The sequence below is a fragment of the Coccidioides posadasii genome, chromosome 5 (assembly GCF_018416015.2).
Source record: "Coccidioides posadasii str. Silveira chromosome 5, complete sequence".
Classification (NCBI taxonomy): domain Eukaryota; kingdom Fungi; phylum Ascomycota; class Eurotiomycetes; order Onygenales; family Onygenaceae; genus Coccidioides; species Coccidioides posadasii.
Window position 1 is genome coordinate 808953 of NC_089411.1, and position 23875 is coordinate 832827.

Consider the following 23875-nt stretch of genomic DNA (forward strand, 5'->3'; position numbering starts at 1 on the left):
AAACATGGGGTTAATGCCGCCGTTCGGGCTATCAAACAAGGGTTGGAATGTTAAGGGGTGTCTCTTTCGACCTGCATTGAACTTTTCTTCCTTCACATATTTAATGTGCTTGCTTATTTCTTCAGCTTTGAATTCTCAACTGTCGCGCGTTAGGCAACATTCACCTCCTCGTCTCCTTATTGCACTATTGCCCTCAACTCCACCAGAGGAGACAATCCTGCCCCTTTCCATGTGTGATACTGTCAATTGAGCATTCTACTGGAGTTTTGGTGTTTGAAAGGTTACCGGGCGTGTGCATGAGAACATGGCCGACACACCGCCCCCGCAACCTCCTTCGTCCTGGAACTTTAGCTCCATGATTGGGAGTGTCGTTCAGTTCCTCAGATTGCCGGTCCTTGCTTCCTCTGGACTTGCAGTGGTTGCAAGTGGGATGCTTTACTTTAAGCAAAAGTACTACCCTTTTATCTCCATCGAAAGTGGCGTTGAACCTGACGAACTACGTGTCTTAGCGATATCATCTACCCCCGTAATTTCCCCGCCGGTTCCCGGACAGACGTCCCCAAACCCTCTGAATTCGGCATGCTAGACTTTGAAAATCTGCGCATCCCCACTCCCGACGGCGAAATTCTGTCTGCGTTTTTCATCCGCCCACCAATCAAGGATGTCAAGCCTAAACTTACTGCACTTCTCTTCCACGGTAACGCCGGCAACATCGGACATCGCAACCCCATTGCTGAGGTTCTTGGGAAAATATTGAATTGCAACGTCCTAATGCTGGAATATTGTGGCTATGGCTTGTCCACAGGGACTCCAGACGAGAACGGTTTGAAGATTGACGCACAGACCGGCCTGGACTATCTGAGACAACGACCAGAGACGCGTGACACCAAGATCCTAGTCTATGGACAAAGCTTAGGAGGAGCTGTGTCGATTAATCTTGTCGCGAGAAATCAGGATCAGGGTGATATTGCGGGATTGATCTTGGAGAATACCTTTTTAAGTATTAGGAGGTTGATTCCTAGGTATGTTTCGCTTATGTTCTGATGTGATGGAAATGTTTCTTACCCTATTTACCTAGTGTGTTTCCTGCAGCAAAGTATATGACGCGACTGTGTCATCAGCAATGGGCGAGTGAGGATATGCTGCCCAAAATTCAGGACATCCCAATTCTGTTTTTGAGTGGACTGAAAGATGAAATTATTCCGTATGTCCAAAGCCCATTCCTAAAACTTATTTTATCTCGGATCTAACATCACATTTATAGCGCTTCACACATGGCGGAACTTTACAAAATCTGCAGAGCAAAAACCAAGATTTGGCGAACCTTCCCCAATGGCTCGCATAATGATACTGTTGCAGAGCCAGGATACTTTGAACATATTTACTCCTTTGTTGTTGATGAAGTTCTGGATTAAATTACGCCCCTTCAAATACAACCTTTGTGTTTGAATTAACTTGTGGGTGTGATAGACTACATATATTCTTTCTTTTTTACATTTATGGAAAAGCGAAGAGCGCAACCCGGCGCATAACCATAAATATTTTAATACATATTCCCCTTCTGAGACGATCAAATGACGGTATGTCTTTGGGATGATACTGGGGGCTTTCCTATTTCTGGGTTGGTTTTTCCTTTCTGCATGGGCTTGGAATTTCCATGGGTTGTGATGTCTGGGTTACAGTTCTCAAGTTGAAGCTTCCTTTGGCAATGTGTGCTACTTCCATGTTTCTACCCTCATTCTGATTTTGCGTAGACCGCATGTTTGTTGGAGGATAGGTACCTTAACATATGTAATTGTAATGGCAAGAGTCCCAATATTACTGGTCGGAGAGATGAGGATAGTAGAGCAAAAATGATCTGTAATATCAAGAGCAGCGGTAAAGCGCCAGGTAGGTGAGAACCTGACTAATCTTTTATGATCTGTTCTTTTATATCCAGCCCGAGGAGCTCATTCCTGGCTCCAATATGCAGCCTAAAACGTATATATACAATAGGTCAACCAAGTCACATCATCTCCCTATTAACTAAACTCTTTCGACCTCTTCGACCAAGTCCTCGACTTTAAATCCTTCCACATCTCCTCGACTGAACATTCTCAACATCTCTCCCTTCCTGCCGCCCTGACTTCCGTCAACACCCCAGTCATAAAACCGCTGCAGCCACATAATCAACAATTTCGCCTCGTCTAGGCTTACGCCTCTATCTGGCACCACTGTGCCGTTCATGAGGACCAGCCCCTTTTCATCAGCTAAATCTAGATGGTGGGTTATTATTGTGTGGGGCTGTGAGTAAGCTCCGTGGAGCTTGTACGACGCCAAATGGGTGAATATTACGGTGGACGTGTGGGTGTTTTCAGTTCGGAAATCAGGGGAAGTGGGTGTAGCGGTTGGAGTCGACGAGGGTGGGTGAAAACCCCATTGGAGGAAGTGCATTTCCGCGGCTGTGGCGGTCTGGGTAGAAGAGCCATTGCTAGAATTCGCGTCTTCTGCGGGGGTTTCGATTTCTCGGGGTAAAGGTAAGATAAATTGGGGATTCTGTTTTGCGGTTTTGATGATTCTGTGATACGTTTCCAGCGGAATGGTCGCGCATACTGAGTTTGGGTTCGGGGCGTGTCTTAGGCGCCAGAGGGTTTCTATTTCTTTTTGTGGGAGGGTGAGAATTTTTTGGATGTCGAGGTATGCGGACAGAGGTTTAATGCCTGGTGTGGCGGATTTCCCACGAGAACTTGAGACCCTGGAAGCCTGGGTCGTCTGGGATCTAGGAGAGGAAGAGGGTGAAACAGGTTGCGTTGGATTTGGCTGGGGAGGTGTCGATTGCAGAGCATCAGCTACGCGCACGGCTTGAATTTTGTCCTGATAAGCTTCCTTTAGGGAAGATATAGACGAATGGCCTTCCCTAAGAATGCAAGTCAGCTTTCTAAGCGCAAAACGCAAATGAAGGAATGGCAAAATGCGTGACGATGCAACTCACTGTTTCGCTTTCTGATCGAGCTTATCTTTGTATCTCGCCAGCACATTGTTTGGCTGGTGTGTCGCAACAAATCGGACATCATGAACCTGCGCCCAGCGTCTTTGAATATGCTTGACAGGCGATATCGAAGTATGAAAGCCGAGGAGGTTTCGAAATGCTGGGGAACGAAGCGCCATCGCGCCGAAACCTGCGGAGCTGCAGAGGTCCTAACAAGCCAACCCGCCTTAGTGTCTGGGTATTGTCTGCGTAGTCGAGGGGGTTTATAACAGATTCCAAATATCGTCAGAAGTAGCAGAGACACCAGCGCGCCCAATTGCTACATTCTCATCGCTCCAAAAGATTTTCGGCCAGCTGTTGGAGAGCAGTTTGGGGCGGCAATGCGCTAGGCTTTATTTAGACTAGCATCCCTAGTGCATAATATGCAGCTCACCAACTCGATGCCTGCAACGAGGCTTCGGCGTGCAGCCGCATGCCGTGATATGTATCTTGCTCCACCAAGGACAAACAAATCCTGTGTCCCAAAAGCTTCATGCAACAAGCTATAGTCTCATTTTCTCTACCTTTTAAAGACACTCCCTCATGGGGCTAGGTGCTTTAACTTATTTTGAAACAACAAAATAGCCGGGAGGCAATTGGGCTTTCAATGGCGATTTTGCTGTGGTGGAGTCGACAGCTTCTTTGCAACCTCACAAGTATGCTGCCTTGTGATGCCTACTTCATTTGGTCCCCAACTCTGATGACGAGGTTTCTGGTTTTTTTGCGGCACTGCTATAGTTAAACATACATCTGTGAGTTTTGAACTTTCTCTGAGTTCTTTTGCTACATAGTCTTGGCGCAGATGTCCATCACTACTGGTGCTGCCTTCCCGGATTATGACTTCTTTCAGAAATTTTTGAGCCCAGAGATTTTGGGGGGATGAAAAGTGAGCAGCGTGTCGTGTGTTTAAACACTACTAAAATCCCATGATATAACTATTATTGCCTGGTGTCTTGCAATGGACATTTCAAAACATGCTAAAAACTAGGCGTGGAATGTATATTGTTCTTGCTCCATTTATCAGATCAACCATCACAGGATGCTATATATTGCTGTTAATCCGTGTACAATCTCATTTGATATTGCCTCAGCCAGCAGCTCAGACCAAACTGACCCACTTTATATGGTCAAGGTTGTTTTTTTTTTTTAGCGCTTTCATATTCCCTGGATTACCGGCTGACCATTCTTTCTCCCTTTCGGCCACCTCCTAACAAGCTCAATGCATGCACTATGCATTTCTTCCACCTTGGTACTTCCATCAAAACAGCCCACAGCCGTAACTGGCTGTGCTTGCTGGCCACTCACCCTAGGACTTTATGTTGAACAAACACGTTCCCCACTTGAGGAACATGGGCGACTATTACCTTTAAAATGAAACAGCATCCTTTAATTCTGCACTTGCAATTGTGGTATCAATGCACGCTGTACATCCATATTGATGCATACATACCTAGTGGCATCGAGCAACACGGTTATATAAACCCATCCAGTCCTTTACAAGCTCCTGTTTGCAATTACCGGCCAGTTCATCCTCCCAGCCTCTTCGCGAGTGCAGCCCTGAAAAGTGAAATTGTAAGTGCCCCTTAATCATGACAGGTTGAGCCATGTGCTGAGCATTTTTGTCCCCAAGGACATCCATCCCCGTTTAGCCGCTACACCTTAGAATCAGCTTTGCACGAATTTGCGAAATAAAACCCGGCTCACGCCCATCCAACTCGTAACGACCGAAGCAAAATGAGACTATCAATTCTCCCTGCTGCGATTTTGTGCATTGTTTCCTCTGTTGTCGCCCATCCAATCAGAGGCAGCCATTCTGAACTAGACGTCGATTTCGTAGACGTTGAGGCTGGAGTTACTCAGCTATCACGACGGAAATGGCTTCGGTGCGCGGCTCACGAGTGCGCAGGCATATACAGCAAGAAGTGCCCTCCGCCATGCCAATGCAATAAAGATAGACGAATCTGCTATTGATTAGAAGTACTGGCTGGCGAGGAAATATCGGCTTGAGAGGAATGTATGGATGATTGAAAAGCAAGACTGCTGGGAGAGTTGGTTGATTCAATTATCGGAGAAAAAAGACCACAATATGGTTATATGCTTGCTTTAAATAATTTAAGTAAATGCCACCAGAATGCATGTTACTTGCAATGGAATCTAGGCCTTAGACCCCGAAAGGTTCTGATATTTCTTCACAGCTGCAACAGACAACATCAAGGCAGGCGGCCCGCCTTATGGGGATTTTGTTGGTCTGAAGAATCCTTACATTCCTGAAATTTCACAGCAACCTATTTAGGAATCATGCAAGAACTGTAATCCAAATTGAGAATTGTCAGAGCATCACAGGATTCTTATTACTCTTTCAAAAATACTTGCTTTCAGCAAATGAGCTCAATTGGACGACGCCGGCAGTCCCAGCCACGATAGCACTCCGGTGAATAAAAGGGTATAAGCCGGGAGACTGTCGCAGGGAGAATTGGAGGAGGGAAAAAAAGTCGAGATAGTCCTGCACAATAAAAGATGATAGGAGAAGAGCCAAAGTATGGTCATGTGAGCGTAGGGAGATCAGTGTCAAGTGAACAACTGAGTCCCTCATCTTACATAACCACCCTCTTTTGGTAAAGTGTAGGTAACCAGGTTGTCATGGCGGGCAGCGGGTCACATCACGTGATATTAACGTTGCTGGTCAGGAGTTCATGTTGTTCCCCCCCCAGGCGGCTCCATAAATAGCGTCTGCCGTTGCTCGTAGCTCCTCCCTACTCCATAGTTATCCTTTCAACGATTCGGACACCCAAGACCTTGACCTTTGTACTAGATAACCCCCCCATTATCGTCCTCTTCTTTATCTCTATTGTGTTGTCTACAGTCCTCTAAAATTTTTGAAAATGTCGGGCATGGGAGCTCAGTTCCTAGCGGTAAGTCGATGGTCGCGGGGTCATTTACAGGGAGGATGTCGGCGCTACCCAAACCACCAACATGCCGTTTTTCAAGGGCAATCACAGCTAACTCATGTATAAACATAGAAACACAAAGCTCTTCAAGAGGAGAATGAAAACCTCCGTGACCAAGTCGCACAGTTGCGGGAAGAGATCAAGGGCCTCAAAGACGTGAACCGAGAACAGGAGCGGCAGGTCACAGAGCTTTCCCAGGGGAAAGAACTGCTTGGAAAGGATATAGAGAGAGTCCGTGGCCAACTGGGGGAAGCCAAAGAAGCACTCGATGCTGGTGCCCAAGACAATGCGAAGTTGAAGGCCCTTGAAAGCCGCGTAGAACTCCTACAAAACGAATTGGATGAGACCTTTGCCTCTGCAAAACAGGCAAACAAGAGGTACGGCCTTCCTTGCTGGCATTCATATACGGAATATCCTGTAGGTAGTTGCGTTCGTCGATTGCTGACACTTGACAAACAGTCGTCAGGAAGCGGAGCTTACAGCGGAACACTTCGAACGCCAGGCAAAATCCGCCGAGGCACAGGCAAAGGAATGGGAAGCAAAGCATGATGAGATATCGCAGAAGTACAAGGCACTGGAGCAGGAGATGAAGGATTTGGAGACTACTCTCAATAGCATCTAAACTCTTCCGTCTTGATCCTTCGGATTGCTGTTTGCCAAGCAAAAATGGTTTCACGACCGATCCTTTACACTTTCTCAATCGTACCTTCTGTTGTCATATTCCTCTAATGCGTCCGTTTATTTCGTATCTCAGCGTCATTCGGTCAGGGGAACTTGAACTTTGAGAATTCGAAGTTCTGACTGTTTCCAAGATGCCAGACCACAGAATATGTATTTAATTATAGAATTGAATATATCATGTTGCTCGTCTAGCTTTCGCCTGCTTCCGATTGCCCATCCGTTCCTTCATTCTCGTGATTTTCCTCTCGGCATGACATTCATATCGAAACTTCCTTTTCTTTTTCTTCTTCTTTGCCTGACTGCGATCGTTCCCCGTTGATGTTTGCTTCTCTGGTGTTTTAGTCACAGCACCAGTTGTCTTTGGGGATTCTTCGTCCTCATCAACCCCATCGATACTCTCTGCTGCTTTGTACATCCCTTCCTTCGAGGGATCCATGTCCTCCACCGTTACAGTGGTATATTTATTCTCGTCGATATATTCCGCCTCGTAATCCACCGGCTCAGGGAATCCTGCCCATTCTGCATCATTGTCTTGGTCCGGATTGCTCTCGCTTTCGGATTCCGATGGGCCATTAAGCTCCTGTATCCGTTTACGATTCTGGTCGAGTGCTCTTTGGAACTCCGCCTGCCTCTCTTCCCGCAACTGAACGCAGAAAAGAACACCGGTGAGAATATTGCATCCGAATTAATATGGGTTGTTCAGCTGACCTTTCGGCGGTGCTCCCTCCTTTCCTCCTTCGCCTTTTTCTCCGCTATCTCTTGCGCGTGCTTGGCCCGCTGTACTTTTCTCTTGTGGAATCCGGTGAGAAAATCATGACGGGCGTCATTATCAAAAACAATTTCGTCGACAGGGGCGATAGCCAATTTCCGGCGTTTAGGAGGAGGTGCCATTGTTAGCGACAGTTGCTCTCTTCAAAGGTATTCTGTATCGCGCATACTCCGTACTCCGTGCATTTTCGCATTGGCGTCCGAAGGATGAGCAGTACCAGGGAATTCGCTCGTTGGATAACGTAATCAAGTACGGAGTAGTTCTCTGCTCTGTGGTGGAGTACGGCGTACCCCCGTGAGCAATTTGGGGCTTCTTCAAGGGTATCTTTAGAATGCGTTGCTTAAATTCACTGGCGCTAGTTAATCCGTTACGTAAGCAAAACTATGGAGCTCGTGCCAAGGCCTCTGACCTCACCTAAAGCGCCGGTCAGGACTGCAACAGCTCAAGGCATTTTGCTGGAGGAAGGGTCGTGGCATTTCACAGCTTCAAAAATGAGGTTTAGAGTCTTTGGGCTGCTGGCCCTGGGGCTCGCTGCCGGAATTGATGCATTTAGAGACACGTCCCCTTTTTTCTTTTTCTCAACACAGGAGTATGTGCCGCCTATTTCACTCGCTCGTCAAGAGCCCGCGCCGCTGATAGACTCCATTCCTAATAGGTTTGAAACAAGCTCTCGACAGATCTTATCTGCGAATACCGTTCGAGATGATGTACATAGAAAGCTGCTTTCATGTCCGTCAGACTACTATATTATCGTTTCCCAACCTGGCGTCCATTTTCTCGACTACGCGTCACGGAAATCGTCACCACGGCTACGCGAGAAGGTCCTAAAAAAGGATAGCGCTGTGAAGTCCAGCCTTGCAGTTAGTGAAGTTGTGGGAGATATCGATATAGGGGATCTGGTGTCAAAGCTCGAGTCGAGATGTGGCGCCGATTCCATCGTGTTGAACGGAGCCTGTAAGTAAGCCCCGGGGAGATCGCCAGATGATCTCGTGGGCAGTTGAAAGAGGGCATGGGACCTTTTTTGCTCACAAAATTAGCCAACTATTTTCCATCGATATCACATCGTGGCCGGCCACAAATCGTTAAAATAGAGTTCCCGGAGCTACCGATAGATTCGAAACGTGCAGAAACACTCGTTGATTATGGTTGGTATATCCAGGCGAAATACTTCTTTGTTCATGCTAATAATGCTCTGATAGATTTATATCTCGCTACAATTATTGATCATCTGCCTGTGACTAACTATAGCGTCGTCTACACAACTACAGCAAGAGCTTCAAGTGGAGCGGGGTCCGACATTTTGAGGATGCAAGACCCCCTTCATCTCCAGTTAAAGCGGGAACCCGAATCTCCTAATGACAAGCCCTCTGATAACCGACCACTGTTTGAAAAGTATCAGTTCCTGAGCCCAGGTAAGCTAGAATTCGATGCTCCTGGTTTGTTGTTCAGGAGGCTCTATTCTAACACCCTTGTATAGGCATATTCATGGGTCTTTTGGCATCTGTTCCGCTTATTCTTATTCTCTACATTGGTATATCTGGTTTAATGAGTGTGAAGATATCATATGCTGCGTTCGACAAAGCGAACGGTCCCGCTGCTGCTGCGGCAAAGAAGCAGCAGTGATGAGTCATTGAATCCATTGTGTTCTCCATGCCACCACCTTCAGTCATGCCGCTCGCAAATTAATCTGGGTCATTTATTTTTGATGTTTTGGTTTCTCGCTACTTTTCTGCGGGACGGAATACTTCACTTTGGGCTGCAGGGTTTTGTGTATTTTATAAGGCCTGAACATCGGTTAATTTAGAGCTGATTAATTCCCCAGCACCGCCTTCACCGAGTGCTTGTCTTGACACTTTGAATATTGTCTTCTGAGCTTTGTAGATTGCTACCTCCCCATCTTCTGTGTGTGAATCAACCAGTCGGCAAGCCCAAGTTATCCTCTGACTAGACACGAGCGAAATGGGCATATTTGCCGGCTAGTTTCAGACTGTGTGTTAAAGGTAGCTGGGAGCCATGCCATCAGCTTGGTCCAAGTTGTGTGGCCCTGAGCACGCGGCTATATGGCTTTATAATCCGGTTTACCTGTCTTCGCGGCCTCCCGGGCCGGAGACTTCGGGTATGGTCTCACACCATGATCAAGTAACATTTTAACAATTCTCTCGTTGCCTATCTCCTCTGCCCTCTGAAGTATTTGCCAGTGTGCTTGTAGGTTCTTACAGTGCTTAAGCAGCAACCTGACGAGTTCCTCGTCCTGGGTCTCCATGACACGACAGAAGTAGGCATTCACATCTTCATACCAGTGGCCTAAAAAGGCGCCTTTTTTCAGTAACATTGCCGTTATATCGAACCGCTCTACATCGATGGACTTTGTGAGGACCGATACGCCGGCCGCGTGATGACTCGGATCCGCTCCATGCTCAAGGAGCAATTCCGCAATTGCCGCATCTCCATTGGCCACGGCTTGGAACAATGGTGTCATGTAATTGTTCCCTTTGCATTCAGTGTCCGCACCAAACTCCAGTAACAATTGTGTAATGTCCGCTCGTCTGTTGATCACCACAAAATCCAAGGGGGTTAGATTTTTTGCGTCTGTGGCATTGACAGCTGCTTTCCTCGCAAGCAAAGCTCTTATAACCTCTAGTGGACGGTTCATTTCTGCTGCAACCAGCAACGGTGTTCTACCGCGCTCGTCTTTGGCCTCAACGTAAGCCCCTTCGTCAAGCAGGAACGCGACCATTTCTCCACTCGGCTCACAGCTTCCCACCGCTGTGAGTAATGCAGTCCAGCCTAAACCGTTCCGGTCCTCCAAATGGCAGCCCCTGTCAAGAAATAGGGATATGTTTTCAATGCATTTTGAAGATATAGCATAGGATAATGCATTATACCCGTCCCTAGCCTTAGCGTTCATATCGGCGCCGAAATCTAACAACAGAGACAGGACAGCTTCTGATCTAGTCCGCGCTGTCGCCATCAAGGGAGTATCACCGTCTATATTTCGGGAATTGACGTCTGCGTTTCGACCAAGAAGCATTCTTACCGTAGCCTCATGTTGGTTAGCCGCCGCAATCCAAAGTGGGGAACAACCCCCGATGTCCTGTTGCTCGGGATTTGCGCCATTCTCAAGAAGGAGTTCCACCACTGTGTTATGTCCGTTTGCCGCGGCGATCCAAAGCGGCGATTGGTTTAGGTTGTTAGGGCCCAGCGCAGCATTATAGTCCAAAAGACAACGCACCGTGTCGTAGTGACCCCATTCGGCAGCAAAGAACATTCCTGTACGGCCTTCTTGATCTTGCGCATTGATATCAAAAGAAAGACTAAGCAAGTCTTCTACCAATTCCCAGCATCCCCTCCGTGCGGCAAGGCACAGAGGAGGCACATCTAGGTGCGGGATTGGGTCACAAACCTCCGCACGCCATTTTGTTGCGATTATCAAGCACACTGGATAAAAAGGTTCACACTTGAGCGCGGCAGATATGCTCATGTTGTCTAGTCCGTCGGCCAGATTGCGTTTCATTGCTTTGCTAAGGGCGGCTCTATATGTCAGATCCTGGTTTATTGAGGCAAATTGAACCGCAGCCCATATATAATTTTGCTTTATTTCATCCACCCTTTCAGAACCCTGAAAGGTATCCAATACATTAAGAATACCGTTATAACCAAAACTCCGTGTTCTGATGTCCTCGGCCTGCAGTGCGCGGCGATAAAGCTCCCCAAGCTCCCTTGTCAGAACCTTCTGTTCTGTTGGCGTTCCATTATTCAAATTATGATAGATCCAACGAAGCATATCTTCTGCATTAACGAAATCATTCTTTCGCCTCCGTTCGGCCGCCAATGTTAATACAGACGTTTTGATATTTTCTGGTATGACAAGCAGAGAATGAGCTCGTAGGATTGGGATCATACTCGTCAAAGCATCTTCCCTAGAACCAAGACCCGCGTTTCTAAACGCCTCAGCAATCGAGTCAATGTGCCGGTTGACAAGCCGAAAGCTACCATCCTGTGAACGGACTGTGTCGCCACCAGCCTCAAGGAAAGGTTCAAAGTCTGAAATGTCTTGAATTGCATTCACCACCCGGCAGATAAAGATTGTAAATATATCCTGCGCGCACATCAATGGCAACCCATGTCTTGTTGAGACATATAAGGCCTTTGCATTGCAATTGAAGCTCTGACTATATCCGTACAATGAATTCCGTTTTTGAATAGAAAGAGGTACTGAGAGCACTGGGAGGTGGTCTAAGTCCCGGCAAGCTATATCAAACTCCGGGTCGTAGCATTCCCATACGGCAAAATCACGCTTTAGAGAACCCGAAACCCATGTTAACAGGTCCAACTTAACTCTTTCAACCTCATCCCACGACCTCACGAGAGCAAAGAATTTATCCGGATTTGGTATTGTGTATTTAGACCCATTCCGTATTGACCAAATCCATAATCCAAGAATGGCTCCCAACTCGGATAAATCGGTTCTCCAAGCACCATTTACGCGCTTGATGATGACATGGATAGGTCGTACACCTTCGTCGGGGCTTTCGGTGACAATATCTACCGTCCAAAATATCGCCGAAATATCTTCCCAGCCCTGCTTCAACTGGAACCGCCCAGAGAATATGATTCTCGCCACGTCCTCGAGAGCAATCTTTAAACTCTGTGCGTGTCTCCGAACATCTATTTGCCACTCTTCAGGGAGGGAAGTGGATTGCTCTTGGGTTAAGCGAGAAAGTCGAGCTCTGTAATATAAAATCCGGGCAGCAATATGTGGGTTTTCGCTGGCTTCTGTACCATCCGACTGAAGACTAGATATCCATTTAATCACCGATTTCATGGTTTCCGATCCGCTCTCCGAGACATCACCGTATAGTCCGCTGACCTGTATCTTGTTTTCGCCAGGATCCTCGTTCGGACACCTGGGGACTGTCGGGTACACTTCCCACGTGCCTTCCAAGAATCGCTGAGGACAATTTTCCCGGTCAACGCGGTGAGCAAACCAGTCCAATTCGTGTCCGTTGACAGAGCTGCCGGAATCACGTAGCTCATTCCTTCCCTCTCCTAGGCGCTGGGGTCTGAGTCCGGCTCGGACGATGGCCATTATCACTGTTGCTCCGAGTTGAAACAATGCGACAAACGAATGGAGACCTCGCAGGCCGACAAATTGAAGAACAAACCCGACTGATGTGCTTCCAACGGCGAGCCACACAAGCCCCTCCCTGGCTCGAGTAATTGGCCCTTCTCGTTTCCATGAGGTCATATACTCATCCAAATCTGCTGAATGGGCAAATGCATCGAAAACTTGGTCACCGATTGTTTGACCACCTTGCTGTAACCAGTACATTCGCACTCGCTTTTTGAAAACCTTCTCCTCGGTCGTCGTCTCAATAAGCCATGCACACAGGAACATACCCGTTACCAAGAGGACAGTCCCGGCGGATGCTATAGGAAATGCCCAAGATGGTATAGGTCTCTCAACTTTTTTAAATTTAGCAAAGTGATCCAAACGGCAAATCCAAAAACTCCCGTCTGCAACACGCATCCGCTAAATGCCGCAGCTAGAAGCCAAACCACAGGCGGTTTCTTGATGCCAATATTGAGCGATAGATTAGGGTTGGGCGCAAAACTAGGACTTTCTTCTTTTTCAAGCGGATCTTCATCCGTGAAATTTTGGGTATCCCCATCGTCTACCTCACGCCCGCCAACAGCTTCGAGCTTTTTCTGTTGAAAATATTCCCTCGAGGGGAAAAGATGAGCTTTTGATGGTGACCCGCTGGAGTCGTAAAATGCTCCGTTGTTCTTGTCGTAAATAAGCTCCAAGATCTTTGGCCTACCAAAAACACGCGCAATGCCACCGCGGTGCCATAAGTTCGCATACGTCGTTACTGGTGGAGGAGCAAAGTTCTACTTCAGCTATTCCTCGGCCTTCCTGCGCTCGTCCTATAAACGCTCGGAGTGATGGGCTTCCGCAGACCCGGATGACAGATACAATAGCCGTTAGGATGCCCAGCGGGGCAGCAGCGAAAATAACGTTATCTAGAAGAGAAGTTGACTCGCTCAGGAACTGTTTGGTGACCTGCTCTCCGAATAAAGCCAGCAGAGGGGTTAGATCCGTGGCGAAGTTATTGTAAAAGTCATCCCACTCGTCCTGCGCAAAGACTAGCGAGGCGAATACAAATAACACAAGGATAGAAAACTTCATTGAAGAACAACGGGCATCGATTTACCTGGGGACGTATTCTTTTGTTGTCATTGCATTTCATCTGACAAGGCTATGTATAATTTCCACGGTGCGTCTGTCCCCGTGGCCGCGTTGCATTTGCAGCGAGCCCTGCATTCCCGTTGGATATCATGGCTGATTGGCCGGCCGGGGCCCGTTAGGTGACTAGCGGAGCTTCAGGATACAGATCAACTCACGGTACGGAGTAGTTATCCTGAGCTCATCACACCATGTGACTAAGCAAAGTTCATCAGACCATGTAAATTACTGATCACTACGGAGTACTCCGTACTCTGTACTGGTAACTAGTTGGTTAACTAACTAGTTAACTACTCCGTACGGAGTAGTTAGTTTAATATTACATGATTATAATATGACTGGCTAACGGCCGGTTAACTAACTAACTAACTAGGGATTAGGGATTACACATGGTGTACCATGAGTTGATCTGTATCCTGCGACCTCAGAACTAGGTAACTTTGCTTAGTCACGTGGTATATTGAGCTCACCTACGCAATACATCTTACTGAGTTGATCTACGGAAGTACGGAGTATATCTCGCTGAGAGTTGACGTGATTCCCACTGAGGACTGACCTGCGTCTTACTGAGAGTTGATCTGGATCCTACGGAGTACTCCGGACAGACCAGCGCTATTAAGGTTGCCTGAACTTTGTCCTCTTCATAAGATGGCTCTCCAGAACTCATGACCCCGCTGTCTTATTGCCATTCAAAGAAAGAAAAACAAAATGGAATCTTCGTCGTTTTGGCGTCGTCATCAGTCGTCCCTTGAGGGCATAATCAACTTTCATGATCCCCAGCCCCTACCTGCGGATCAGCGTCACCATGCTCAGCGCCGGTTTTACAAAATTGTCAACAATTTTGATGATGGTAACAGAACAAGTGGATACAAGCGCTCTTTGCTGGTCCGCTATACTTATGAGTATTCGCGCTCTGAGTTATCGAAGGATACATTTTTACGTGCTTTCTTCGAATTCATGGAGGTAGATTTTGTTGGCGAAGGGGATAGAGACTTTGATGATCAGGCTCAGGTAGGCAGGAAGCTGGCCGAATTTGCAGATTTCCTCCTAGACAATTTCTATCTGCCGAGTCCGTTGCCCTGTCCCCCAACCCTCTAAGTGTCTGTTAATCCTGTCATAGTGAAAGCTACTAGCAAGAACACTCTACAACCCACCCCAGCCCACCTATCGGTGGTCCAGAGAGTACAGGGAAGACTGCACGAATTTACCGGGACTCTAGAGCGATTATCCTTTCTTCGGGGCCTTTGTCTCGTCCGCGATCGCCATCGATGTGTTATATCGCGTGCATTTGATAAGCAAGAGGCAGTAAATCGTCTGAATCTGCATGGTGATAATGCTCAGGACGACGAAGGGAAACTGCTTCGACCCCCGTTTGCTTTCTTGGAAGTGGCCCATATACTTCCACACTCCCTAACACAAGCGGATGCAAATTCTGAACTGGTAAGCACCTTGTCAAATAGAGATCCTTCTCTTGCTAACAACACATATAGAGTGATTCCAAGAAAGCAGCGCTTATGATTCTCAACATGTTCGACTGTGATGTTTCACATCTTGTTGACGGCATCAATATTGACCGACCATCCAATGCTATAAGCCTGACCCACGAGTTTCATCGGGATTTTGGCAACTTCGATGTTTACTTTGAACCTGTTGCGGACCAGGAGCATACTTATCAGATTAAGAGCTTTCTCCCTTCACTCGCATTAGAAGGAATCCCTGTCACTCGTACACTCTATCTTGCAGACGACCAGTCAATAGATCCGCCTTTGCCCCGGCTACTTGCGATTCACAACGCCATTGCTCATATCCTTCACCTCTCCGGCGCAGGTGAATATATTGATAAAATTCTCCGGGATATGGAAGAAACGGGTGTGCAACGGGATGGGTCCACAAACCTCGGCCGGATAGTGAAGTTGAAATTGGCTGGTTGGCTGAACGACGCAGTTGATGCCCATTAATATTTGTATCTCAAATTCTAATATCTCTTTGTGTGTAGCTACAAAAAAGGAATGGATAGATGATTGCAGCTGGCCTTTTTGCCAAGATGGACCGCGTACAGTATCCTGAGCTCAATCACACCGTGTGAGGATACAGCTGCCTGTACTCCGTACCTCCGTGATGAAATATAACATTCAAACCAAAGCTTACAAACCGACATTTGAAATTTATTTCCCAGTCACTAACTGATCCCTCAAAACTCATTTCCATACTCCCTAACATTCCCTAAGCTACCCTAACCCTCCAAACTTTAACCCCTAACCCCTAATCCCTAATTTATAACACCTCGTACTCTTACCCACCTAATACCCCAACCTTCCCTGATAACCCCCCTCTATACCTACATAAGTTAACTAACCGGCCGTCAGCCAGTCATATAATATAATTATGTAATATTACCAGTAGTGATCAGTAATTTTACATGGTCTGATGAACTTTGCTTAGTCACATGGTGTGATGAACTCAGGGCACCGCGAGTTGATCTGTATCCTACCTGAGGTCTGATCTGTATTTCCTGGTATTAAGTTGACGACTTAAGTTAACAAAGTTAAATAAGCTGATTAAGATGCGAAAGTGACGAATCAAGCTTTTTGAGCAGGCGCCCTGCCAGCGCTTCTCGTGCCTTTCCCGCATTTTTTTCGCTTAAAAGTACCACCCCTGCAGGCACTCACGAGAGCGCGTCCCACCGCCATCATTGGCTGCTGATCGGCCTACTGGAGTTTGTTAGTGGCTTGTTAACTTAGTTGGGGCCGGGCGCGGGTGGGTCCCGTGGCTGGGGCAGCGTCCGCCGCAGCTCCTGATCGCGCGCGGGGGAAAAACAAACGCCCCCGTCCATCGTGCGATGCTTGGAAGCTTGTGTTGGATGCAACTCCCCGAGCTAGCTGGCCAGTCAGTAACTTAGTTGAGTAGCGTGTCGACTTGGGCATCAGCTTGCTCTGCTCGCGTATGGGCCTTCCTCTGGCGTCGTGGTCACTCTACCGCTCCCCCATCCCGAAGCACGAGCATCATGGACAATGACGAGTTACGCAGGCAGCTTGGCCAGGTATTTGCCTACTCCTACTCCGTAGTTAGCTGCGAATATCTGCCAACCCGTCCCCCTGTCAAAACACCCTGAGCTAATCGCCCGTTTCTGTTTACAGCTGTTCATCGTCGGCTTCCGGTCGCTGATCGCCACAGACGAGGTCAAATCGCTCATCCAGGCCCCATACTACTGCGGCACTATCATTCTCTTCCAGCGGAACATTGAGAGTGCGGAACAACTGATTGCCCTCACAAATGACCTTCAGCAGACGGCAAGGGATGCTGGCCACACCCGCCCACTTTTCATTGCTGTCGACCAGGAAAACGGCCTTGTCACCCGGATTAAGCCTCCCATTGCCACCCAGCTGCCCGGTGCTATGGCACTTGGCGCCACCGGTTACATAGACGATGCCGTCCGCGTCTCCAGTGCCACAGGTGAAATACTGGATGCTCTAGGCATCAACATGAATTATGCTCCGCTGTGCGACGTCAACTCAGAGCCGGCCAACCCCGTCATCGGTGTCCGATCTCCGGGCGATGACGGGACCTTCGTCGGCAGAATCACGAGCAATATCGCCAAAGGACTGAGGAAGAACAACATCGTACCCTGTGCAAAGCACTTCCCAGGACACGGAAGCACAAAAGTTGATTCCCACTACGGTGTTCCTGTCGTTAGGAAACCCAAAGAGGATCTTGAAGCGTGTGAACTCCTTCCGTTTCGCAGAGCAGTCGCTGAGGGGATCGAGGCCATAATGACCTCCCACGTTGTTATGTCAGCCTTCGATGACGCTGGATTGCCATCCTCCGTCAGCAAAGATGTTGTAAATTTCCTGCGTCGAGACCTACAGCATGAAGGTCTCATCATCACTGACTGTCTTGAAATGGATGCTATACGCGTGCAGATCGGGACCGAAAAGGGGGCCGTCCGGGCCTTAGCTGCCGGTGTCGATTGCCCGATGATATGTCACACTTATGATGTCCAAGTTCGAGCACTTGAAGAGGCATTCAATGCTTGCAAGATTGGCACTATTCCACTTCGTCAGATCTCCCAGTCCGTTTCACGGGTTCACGCCTTGAAAGATAAGTTCTTTGATTGGGGCTCAGTTTTTCGCCACCGCTCAGTTAACACCGTTACCCAACTAAACTTGAAGCACCAGGAACTGGCAAACGATATCTACGCCCGGAGCGTCACTGTTATCAGGGATGACCAGAAAGCGCTCCCTCTGTCCAGGGGAGGGTCCTTGGTCTACGTTTATCCTTGTGGGAAAGCTCTCCGTGTGGGTGCTTCTGGAAGCGGCGAAACGGTCACCTGTGTTCCTTACACACCACCGGAATTCTCACAAATTTTGAAACTCTTTGTCCCGGATCTGATCGAATGTCCCTTTTTCGATGACGCAACTCTAGATGAAAGCACAAAATCCAAGATCTCACAGGCCGACGCCGTGATTTTGGCCTCGCGGAACTGCAGGTTGAATCCAAGCCAAAGACTGATAGGCACTCAGCTTGTGAATCATTCAAAAAAATTAGTCAGCATTGCTACATGTGTTCCATATGATTTCCTAAACTCAGGGATTAAAACTTGTCTTGCCATGTACGAACCGACCGTTGAGGCCTTCCAAGCGGCGGCCAATGTCATCTTCGGGGTTAATGAGGGGGTAGGAAAGCTTCCTGTTTGTACAAAACGCCCGCCACTTCCCATAGATTCTTTTGATCCGGAACGTGACATGAAACTGGCGATAAACCTATGGCATATGTTACTCCCCCACTATGCTGTCCCTGCAGACCGTTTGCATCATCTTCTCGATCGCCCAAACGGGAAACATTTTACAATTTACGTGGAAGACCAACTTGCAGGTTTTATAGCTACCTATGTTAATGAAGATAGACCCACGGCATACATTTCCGTTCTCCTTGTTCACCCGAAGTTTCGGTCGCGCGGGGTCGGAACAGCCTTGGTTGAGCATGCTCGGCGTCAGTTGCGTGGAGCGGCTCGTTCCGTCACAATAGGTTCGAGCTTCCCTCGATTTTTCCTTGGCGTCCCCTTAGATATACCAGAAGAGGCCCAGAATTTTTTTATCCATCGTGGTTTCGTTCCGACCAGAGGACCCTCGTCGAGAGACTACACGGCGGACCTAAGGACCTATCAACCCCCAGAAGGAGTTCTTCAGCGTGCCGCCGCGGCAGGCGTAACATTCACTCCTTGGAGAATAAATCTGTATCTTGAATGTATGGCTAACATACGTGAGCTCTGGGGTGATGATGAAGTCTGGCTTGGTGCATATGAGCGTCTGGCACGGCAGAACCGACACGAGCAAGTCATGGTGGCGATGGATCGTTCCGGAAAACAAATAGGGTGGACTCTGATGCAAGAACTAGGTCTAGGTATGACCAACGATCTTGCCTTTATGCCGTTACTAGGCCAGAAAACCGGCCAGATTGGCTGTCTGGGTATTCATCCCGATGCGAGGAATAAAGGTGTGGGTCTAGCGTTGGTTGTGAGCGCTGCAATGGATATGAAGAGGAGAGGCTTAGAGAAGGTATTTGTTGATTGGACGAATCATGTCAATTTTTATGAAAAAGCGGGATTTGAGGTGTGGAGGGAGTATCGATCAATGACTCTGAAAGAGTCCGTGTAGTCAATATACTTATCATACACGGGCAACTGTCGCTTTGACAAGGTTTCCTGAGTCCAATTTCGAAGACTATATAGGCTTCGTCTATTTAAACCCGAATCTCGAGAGCAGTGTTCAGGGGCTACAACGTTTGCCTAGCGGCGTAAAAGTGCTGTTTGAAGCTGATTATCGGCTCCCAATTAACGAAGTATGGCTCGTTACTGAGGTGCGAAACCCCCCTGGATCACTTGCCATTCCCCGACTCTAAATCCGGTTCTTCAAATGGGGTTGCTCCCATATTCCTCCACGCCCCTTCAGCCATAAGCGCGATGTCCTTTTCCTTCGCGTGGAATAACAACTCGGCTGTCGATCTTTGCTCGAAGTGCGTGATAGATTTGTTCTAAAGCGGGTACCAGTAAGCAACAGCGATGAGAAATTCGTGCCCTTCTCTCCTGATATTCTGGAAACTTACCAATCCAAGGGTTAATTTTATCACCCCATCTGCCCAATGGGGTTTGTATTCACACCGTGGCTGTTTGCCAATGGCTGCCAGAACGACATTATCGGCCGCGACAGTGGCCTGGTGCATTGCAGAACGGGCATTGGGCTTGTCTCCGCGCGTCGAAGCGACGTCTCCGCATGCGTATATATTAGGCAGGTTCTGGTCTGATACCTGCATTGTTGGTTTAACTCTGATGTGTCCCGATTGCTCGATGATTCCCGGGCTCAGGTGGGCGATTAAGCCCGATACCGGCTTTTGACCAGTGCAGTTCACCTATTCCAGAGGTTCAGTAAGTTAGGTCTGACAGCTTTAGAATCGAGGGGAACCTGCATACCACATAGTCGGCCTTCACGGTTCTTCCGGACTTCAACACCACATGACCCTCTTCCAAAGCCTCGTGGGCCACTTTGTCGTTGAGGATTACTTCCACGCCCAAACCTTCCAGGGCTTTTCGCGCAGCATCCTGCAATTCCGGGCCAAATCTGTTCATGACGCCGCCTCGTGAGTGTACTAGAGTAACACCCTTATCTGGATATTGCTCCTTCGCATCGGCGGCGATCTCTACACCTGCAGCCCCGCCTCCGACGACGACGATATGCTTCGATTCCCTAATTCGCTCCTGCACTTCCTGCAAACGCTTTATTCCCTCCGCTTTGGTCTCTGCGCCCACCCGCGAAGGCAGCTGTCCACCCTGCGAGGAACCTGTCGCTATTACTAGAAACTCATACGGCACCGTCTCTCCGCTCTGAAGCCTGACGCACGTCCGTTCGACGGTCTGGACGCGATCTCGAATCCATTCGACCGGTGCACCGGCAAGATACGGTCCGTACGGGATGAAAGCTTTATGTTCGTGGCCAGGTACGACACAGAATCGTGGTAGTACCCATGTGAACTGGAAATGGGTATTGGGCTCGATGACGATGACTTTGTAAGGGCTGTCAGGTGGTAGGGAGGTTGCGATTAGTCGAGCTGCGTGATACCCAGCAAACGAGGCACCGACAATCACGATGGAGCGAGATTTCTCCGGTTCAGTGGTAGCGGAAGACTTCTGTCGGGAGCGAGCATATCGGCGCACCTTGCCCGTCCGGCGGATTGCGTCGCAGTAGAGCCGGATGATGTAGGCGAATAATTTTATGAAGACCAGTGATTTCTTGAGCATGGTGAAGGGCGACGACGGTGATTGATGGTCAGAGGGGATTTATTCTGATTTCTAGGGCTATCTGTGAGGACGAAATAACTCCGTATCGAGAGTAGGAGATAAAAAACCCGAGTACCTGGAACGGCGGAGATACGGGATTCCTGAATTGGAACCCGATCGCGGCGCCGGGCTTGGTCTGATAGGGAAATGCCATGATTCTGGCCTGATATCTGATTTCACGGGATATTTCGGCCGCAGAAATGGAGAAGTTGTCTCCATTGTTCCATCGTGCAGCAAATTATCGTGCCTGGATGCAAAATTGACTTCCTTGGCGATGGAAAAACTCTAATCAGATAAGATTATCAGATCCGAAATCAAGGTATCTAAAGCACGGCTAGTCCGGTATCAGATTAGATTATCAGATAATCTATACTCCGTACGGTGATAATTCCGCGGTGCTCCGCAAACACATGAAAATTCTGTTCTTGTGAAGACTTCATATTATTTTATCCCCCCTCCCTTGAAATGTCGCCTGTTGATAATTGGAGTTTGAGATCTACGCCGAGAATCATTTCCTAACCCTATGACAGATGGAAGCATGCGCTTAAAAGGCCCAATGCCAGTAGGAAGCTTAGGCGTGGTAATCGGGCGCCACCCGCTGCTAAATCAAATTGAGAGTTTCAACTAAAAACATAGCTCGGTTCACCTCGGAAGTGGTGTCCTAATCTTTGATCTAAGATCAAACAGCCAAGAAGTTACGCGAGGTATGGATTTTAGACCCAAAGTTGGGAGTTCGGATCCCAGTTTCAATTGCGAGTTCAGATCCGAGTTTCGCTTGCGAGTTCGGATCCGAGTTTCACTAGCGAGATCTCTTGCAATATGGGGACATATATAGAGAGCGAGCTGCACATGTCTCGTAGGACAAGTCTCCAAAGATCCATTATTTAGCCCTTTGTAGGTTCCTGCCATCCTACCGTCACCGACACTTCCGCGCTAGCTCGAAAAACGTGAAAACGAGACGCATCCACCTCGCAGCCATGGGCTTCGCAGTTCTACCGGCGCTAATCCCGGATATTCCCAAGGTTTACGATGTATACTTCGCCGCCTTCAAAGCAGATCCCATGGGAGAGATAATGCTTGATATCCTCTTCCCTGGCGGGATCACGGAGGAGTTTCGCAAAGCTCACTCAGAGGGTACGCTAGGCTTTTGGCATACAAGCCAGTCGCAATACACTTGGAAGTGTGTCGACACGAATACCGATGACATTGTGGGCATGGGACTTGCAGATGTATATCTCAAAGAGCGGACCGAAGAGGAACGCAAAAATCCTGGAATCAGCTGGTTGGAAGGTGAAGCAAAAGAGAGGGCAGAGAACATCATTAATCCTCTATGGGAAATGAAGGAAAAGCTATGGGGAGGGCGACGTTATATATGTGAGTGTAAAGCCTGCATCCACACTCAATTCACAAGTCGAGTGTAAACATTTGCATCAAGGAGGAACCGCAGCTAATTGGTCTGGCAGATTGCCACGTTATTGGCGTGGACCCTAAGCACCAGGGACGGAAGGCGGGTGCAGCCCTGGTACGATGGGGAATAGACTTAAGCGAGCAGACCGGCCTGCCCGTGTATTTCGAAGCGTCCCCATCTACTGTTAAAATGTACGAGAAGATGGGTTTTGAAACGCTCAAGGAAACTATAGTCCACAGGGCTGAGGATTTGGGCATAAAAGAGGATATCACGGTACCATTAATGGTTCGAATGCCCTCGTGTGCTGGGGGTCAAACATTTGAGGAATGGAGAGCAAAAGGATACCCAGCTTGGAGTGGGTGAGCCCTCCGGTGTTTGGATTTAGCCAAGGAAATAATCATATATTACCTCCCAGCAATTTAAGAGTTGAAAGTTAAAAGATCGGATATCCCTCCTTCTTGCCACATGCCGGCACAAATTTTTGATCCAATTTGGTGATCAGAATTCATCAACATCCCTTGCACATATCCAATTCGCAAGACGGAGATATTAAAGAGCGATTGCGGAGTTCCAGTCCCCCCTGCAATATGTCCGTCCGTTTATTAGAGGTAATTGAACGGCTGGGGTTTTGTGACAAGGTTCGCTCTCCCCAGCACCTGGATCGGACAACCCGGCCTGTATGGGACGTTGGATAACGCACCCAGTAAGTAGACCTTATTTGGCTTGGATGTCTCCCACGAGGTGGAGAGGGCATTAGGCCAATCCCTTTTACTGAGGACTCGAGAATAGGTCGCAATCCTATCTAAACCTTGCCAATTCAAGGTTGATTTAAAAGATGAGTGCCGTTAATACTTATTTTTTCCATGAGTTCGAACGTTTGAAGACTTGGTATAAGGTCAAATCGAAAGCCTCCTCTCGTTCGTTACCTTGCTCTTCTAATCCATGTAGTGTCCTCGAAGTATGATGAAAGTATCCGACGACAGATTGCCTTTCGAAATGTCAGCTGACCTGAAGGATTGATTGGGATGACGAGGAATCCAGAATAGAAGCAACCGTCAGGGAGGTCAAAGTTGACTGGAGACGCCAGCTCCAGCTCGCCAGATTAAGCAGCCGAAAATATTTCGAAATCGCAATTAGGAAATGCAAGGAAACCGAGTCCTAAACCACGATTCAGACGGAGTCTGCAAAGGAAAAAAGAAAACCCCGGCAAATAAGAGGGCAAGCAGCGAAGTTTTCGGCGAGCAGAACTTGCTTGGTCCGCCGGGCTTTCAGCAGGTAGTAGACCTTCTCGAAGGAGTCAAGTTCCATAATCCTTTTTATCTCTCAGTTACTTAAATCCAATCTTGCGCTGTCAGGAGGACGCTCTCTGAGGTGCCGACGGAGCGGATAGGCATATAAAATCACTAGTGGCTTGGCTGTTGTCTAACCGAATCGGGTTGCTGGTTGCCCCTCGCAACGGAACATCCAAAACAAAGCGAGGTCTTG

At 48.2% G+C, this 23875-nt stretch overlaps 11 protein-coding genes across 11 annotated transcripts; 6 read left to right on the plus strand and 5 right to left on the minus strand.

The window, feature by feature from the left end:
• Positions 1-304: 304 nt before the first annotated feature.
• Positions 305-1415, plus strand: D8B26_008247 (uncharacterized protein; the record flags this gene model as incomplete). Its single annotated transcript, XM_003068022.2, has 4 exons — positions 305-450; positions 510-1022; positions 1079-1204; positions 1265-1415. The coding sequence occupies 4 exons, from the start codon at positions 305-307 to the stop codon at positions 1413-1415; spliced, it is 936 nt and encodes a 311-aa protein (XP_003068068.2).
• A 458-nt stretch (positions 1416-1873) lies between these two features.
• D8B26_008248 (uncharacterized protein) lies at positions 1874-3147 on the minus strand (the record flags this gene model as incomplete). Its single annotated transcript, XM_003068023.2, has 2 exons — positions 1874-2896; positions 2972-3147. 2 exons carry the CDS (start codon positions 3145-3147, stop codon positions 2026-2028), a joined length of 1047 nt encoding a protein of 348 aa, XP_003068069.1. The 3' UTR covers positions 1874-2025.
• Positions 3148-5743: 2596 nt separating this feature from the next.
• Positions 5744-6767, plus strand: D8B26_008249 (uncharacterized protein). Its single transcript, XM_003068024.2, has 3 exons — positions 5744-5919; positions 6028-6332; positions 6415-6767. The coding sequence occupies exons 1-3, from the start codon at positions 5890-5892 to the stop codon at positions 6575-6577; spliced, it is 498 nt and encodes a 165-aa protein (XP_003068070.1). The 5' UTR covers positions 5744-5889; the 3' UTR covers positions 6578-6767.
• A 44-nt stretch (positions 6768-6811) lies between these two features.
• On the minus strand, positions 6812-7581 carry D8B26_008250 (uncharacterized protein; the record flags this gene model as incomplete). The annotated part of the gene is made up of 2 exons (XM_003068025.2): positions 7345-7581; positions 6812-7279 (listed from the first exon to the last, which is right to left on the minus strand). The coding sequence occupies exons 1-2, from the start codon at positions 7525-7527 to the stop codon at positions 6812-6814; spliced, it is 651 nt and encodes a 216-aa protein (XP_003068071.2). The 5' UTR covers positions 7528-7581.
• A 245-nt stretch (positions 7582-7826) lies between these two features.
• D8B26_008251 (uncharacterized protein) lies at positions 7827-9028 on the plus strand (the record flags this gene model as incomplete). Its single annotated transcript, XM_003068026.2, has 5 exons — positions 7827-7994; positions 8061-8359; positions 8443-8550; positions 8605-8817; positions 8883-9028. Exons 1-5 carry the CDS (start codon positions 7897-7899, stop codon positions 9026-9028), a joined length of 864 nt encoding a protein of 287 aa, XP_003068072.2. The 5' UTR covers positions 7827-7896.
• A 433-nt stretch (positions 9029-9461) lies between these two features.
• Positions 9462-12935, minus strand: D8B26_008252 (uncharacterized protein; the record flags this gene model as incomplete). Its single annotated transcript, XM_066125795.1, has 2 exons — positions 9462-12835; positions 12932-12935. 2 exons carry the CDS (start codon positions 12933-12935, stop codon positions 9462-9464), a joined length of 3378 nt encoding a protein of 1125 aa, XP_065981879.1.
• Positions 12936-13223: 288 nt separating this feature from the next.
• Positions 13224-13595, minus strand: D8B26_008253 (uncharacterized protein; the record flags this gene model as incomplete). The annotated part of the gene is made up of 1 exon (XM_066125796.1): positions 13224-13595. The coding sequence occupies one exon, from the start codon at positions 13593-13595 to the stop codon at positions 13224-13226; it is 372 nt and encodes a 123-aa protein (XP_065981880.1).
• A 565-nt stretch (positions 13596-14160) lies between these two features.
• Positions 14161-15684, plus strand: D8B26_008254 (uncharacterized protein). Its single transcript, XM_003068028.2, has 3 exons — positions 14161-14721; positions 14773-15092; positions 15143-15684. The coding sequence occupies exons 1-3, from the start codon at positions 14361-14363 to the stop codon at positions 15608-15610; spliced, it is 1149 nt and encodes a 382-aa protein (XP_003068074.2). The 5' UTR covers positions 14161-14360; the 3' UTR covers positions 15611-15684.
• A 772-nt stretch (positions 15685-16456) lies between these two features.
• D8B26_008255 (uncharacterized protein) lies at positions 16457-19306 on the plus strand (the record flags this gene model as incomplete). Its single annotated transcript, XM_003068029.2, has 2 exons — positions 16457-16692; positions 16790-19306. The coding sequence occupies exons 1-2, from the start codon at positions 16657-16659 to the stop codon at positions 19304-19306; spliced, it is 2553 nt and encodes an 850-aa protein (XP_003068075.1). The 5' UTR covers positions 16457-16656.
• On the minus strand, positions 18598-21016 carry D8B26_008256 (uncharacterized protein). The gene is made up of 3 exons (XM_003068030.2): positions 20119-21016; positions 19755-20057; positions 18598-19682 (listed from the first exon to the last, which is right to left on the minus strand). Exons 1-3 carry the CDS (start codon positions 20941-20943, stop codon positions 19527-19529), a joined length of 1284 nt encoding a protein of 427 aa, XP_003068076.1. The 5' UTR covers positions 20944-21016; the 3' UTR covers positions 18598-19526.
• A 797-nt stretch (positions 21017-21813) lies between these two features.
• D8B26_008257 (uncharacterized protein) lies at positions 21814-23066 on the plus strand. The gene is made up of 2 exons (XM_003068031.2): positions 21814-22356; positions 22446-23066. The coding sequence occupies exons 1-2, from the start codon at positions 21960-21962 to the stop codon at positions 22751-22753; spliced, it is 705 nt and encodes a 234-aa protein (XP_003068077.1). The 5' UTR covers positions 21814-21959; the 3' UTR covers positions 22754-23066.
• Positions 23067-23875: the final 809 nt, after the last annotated feature.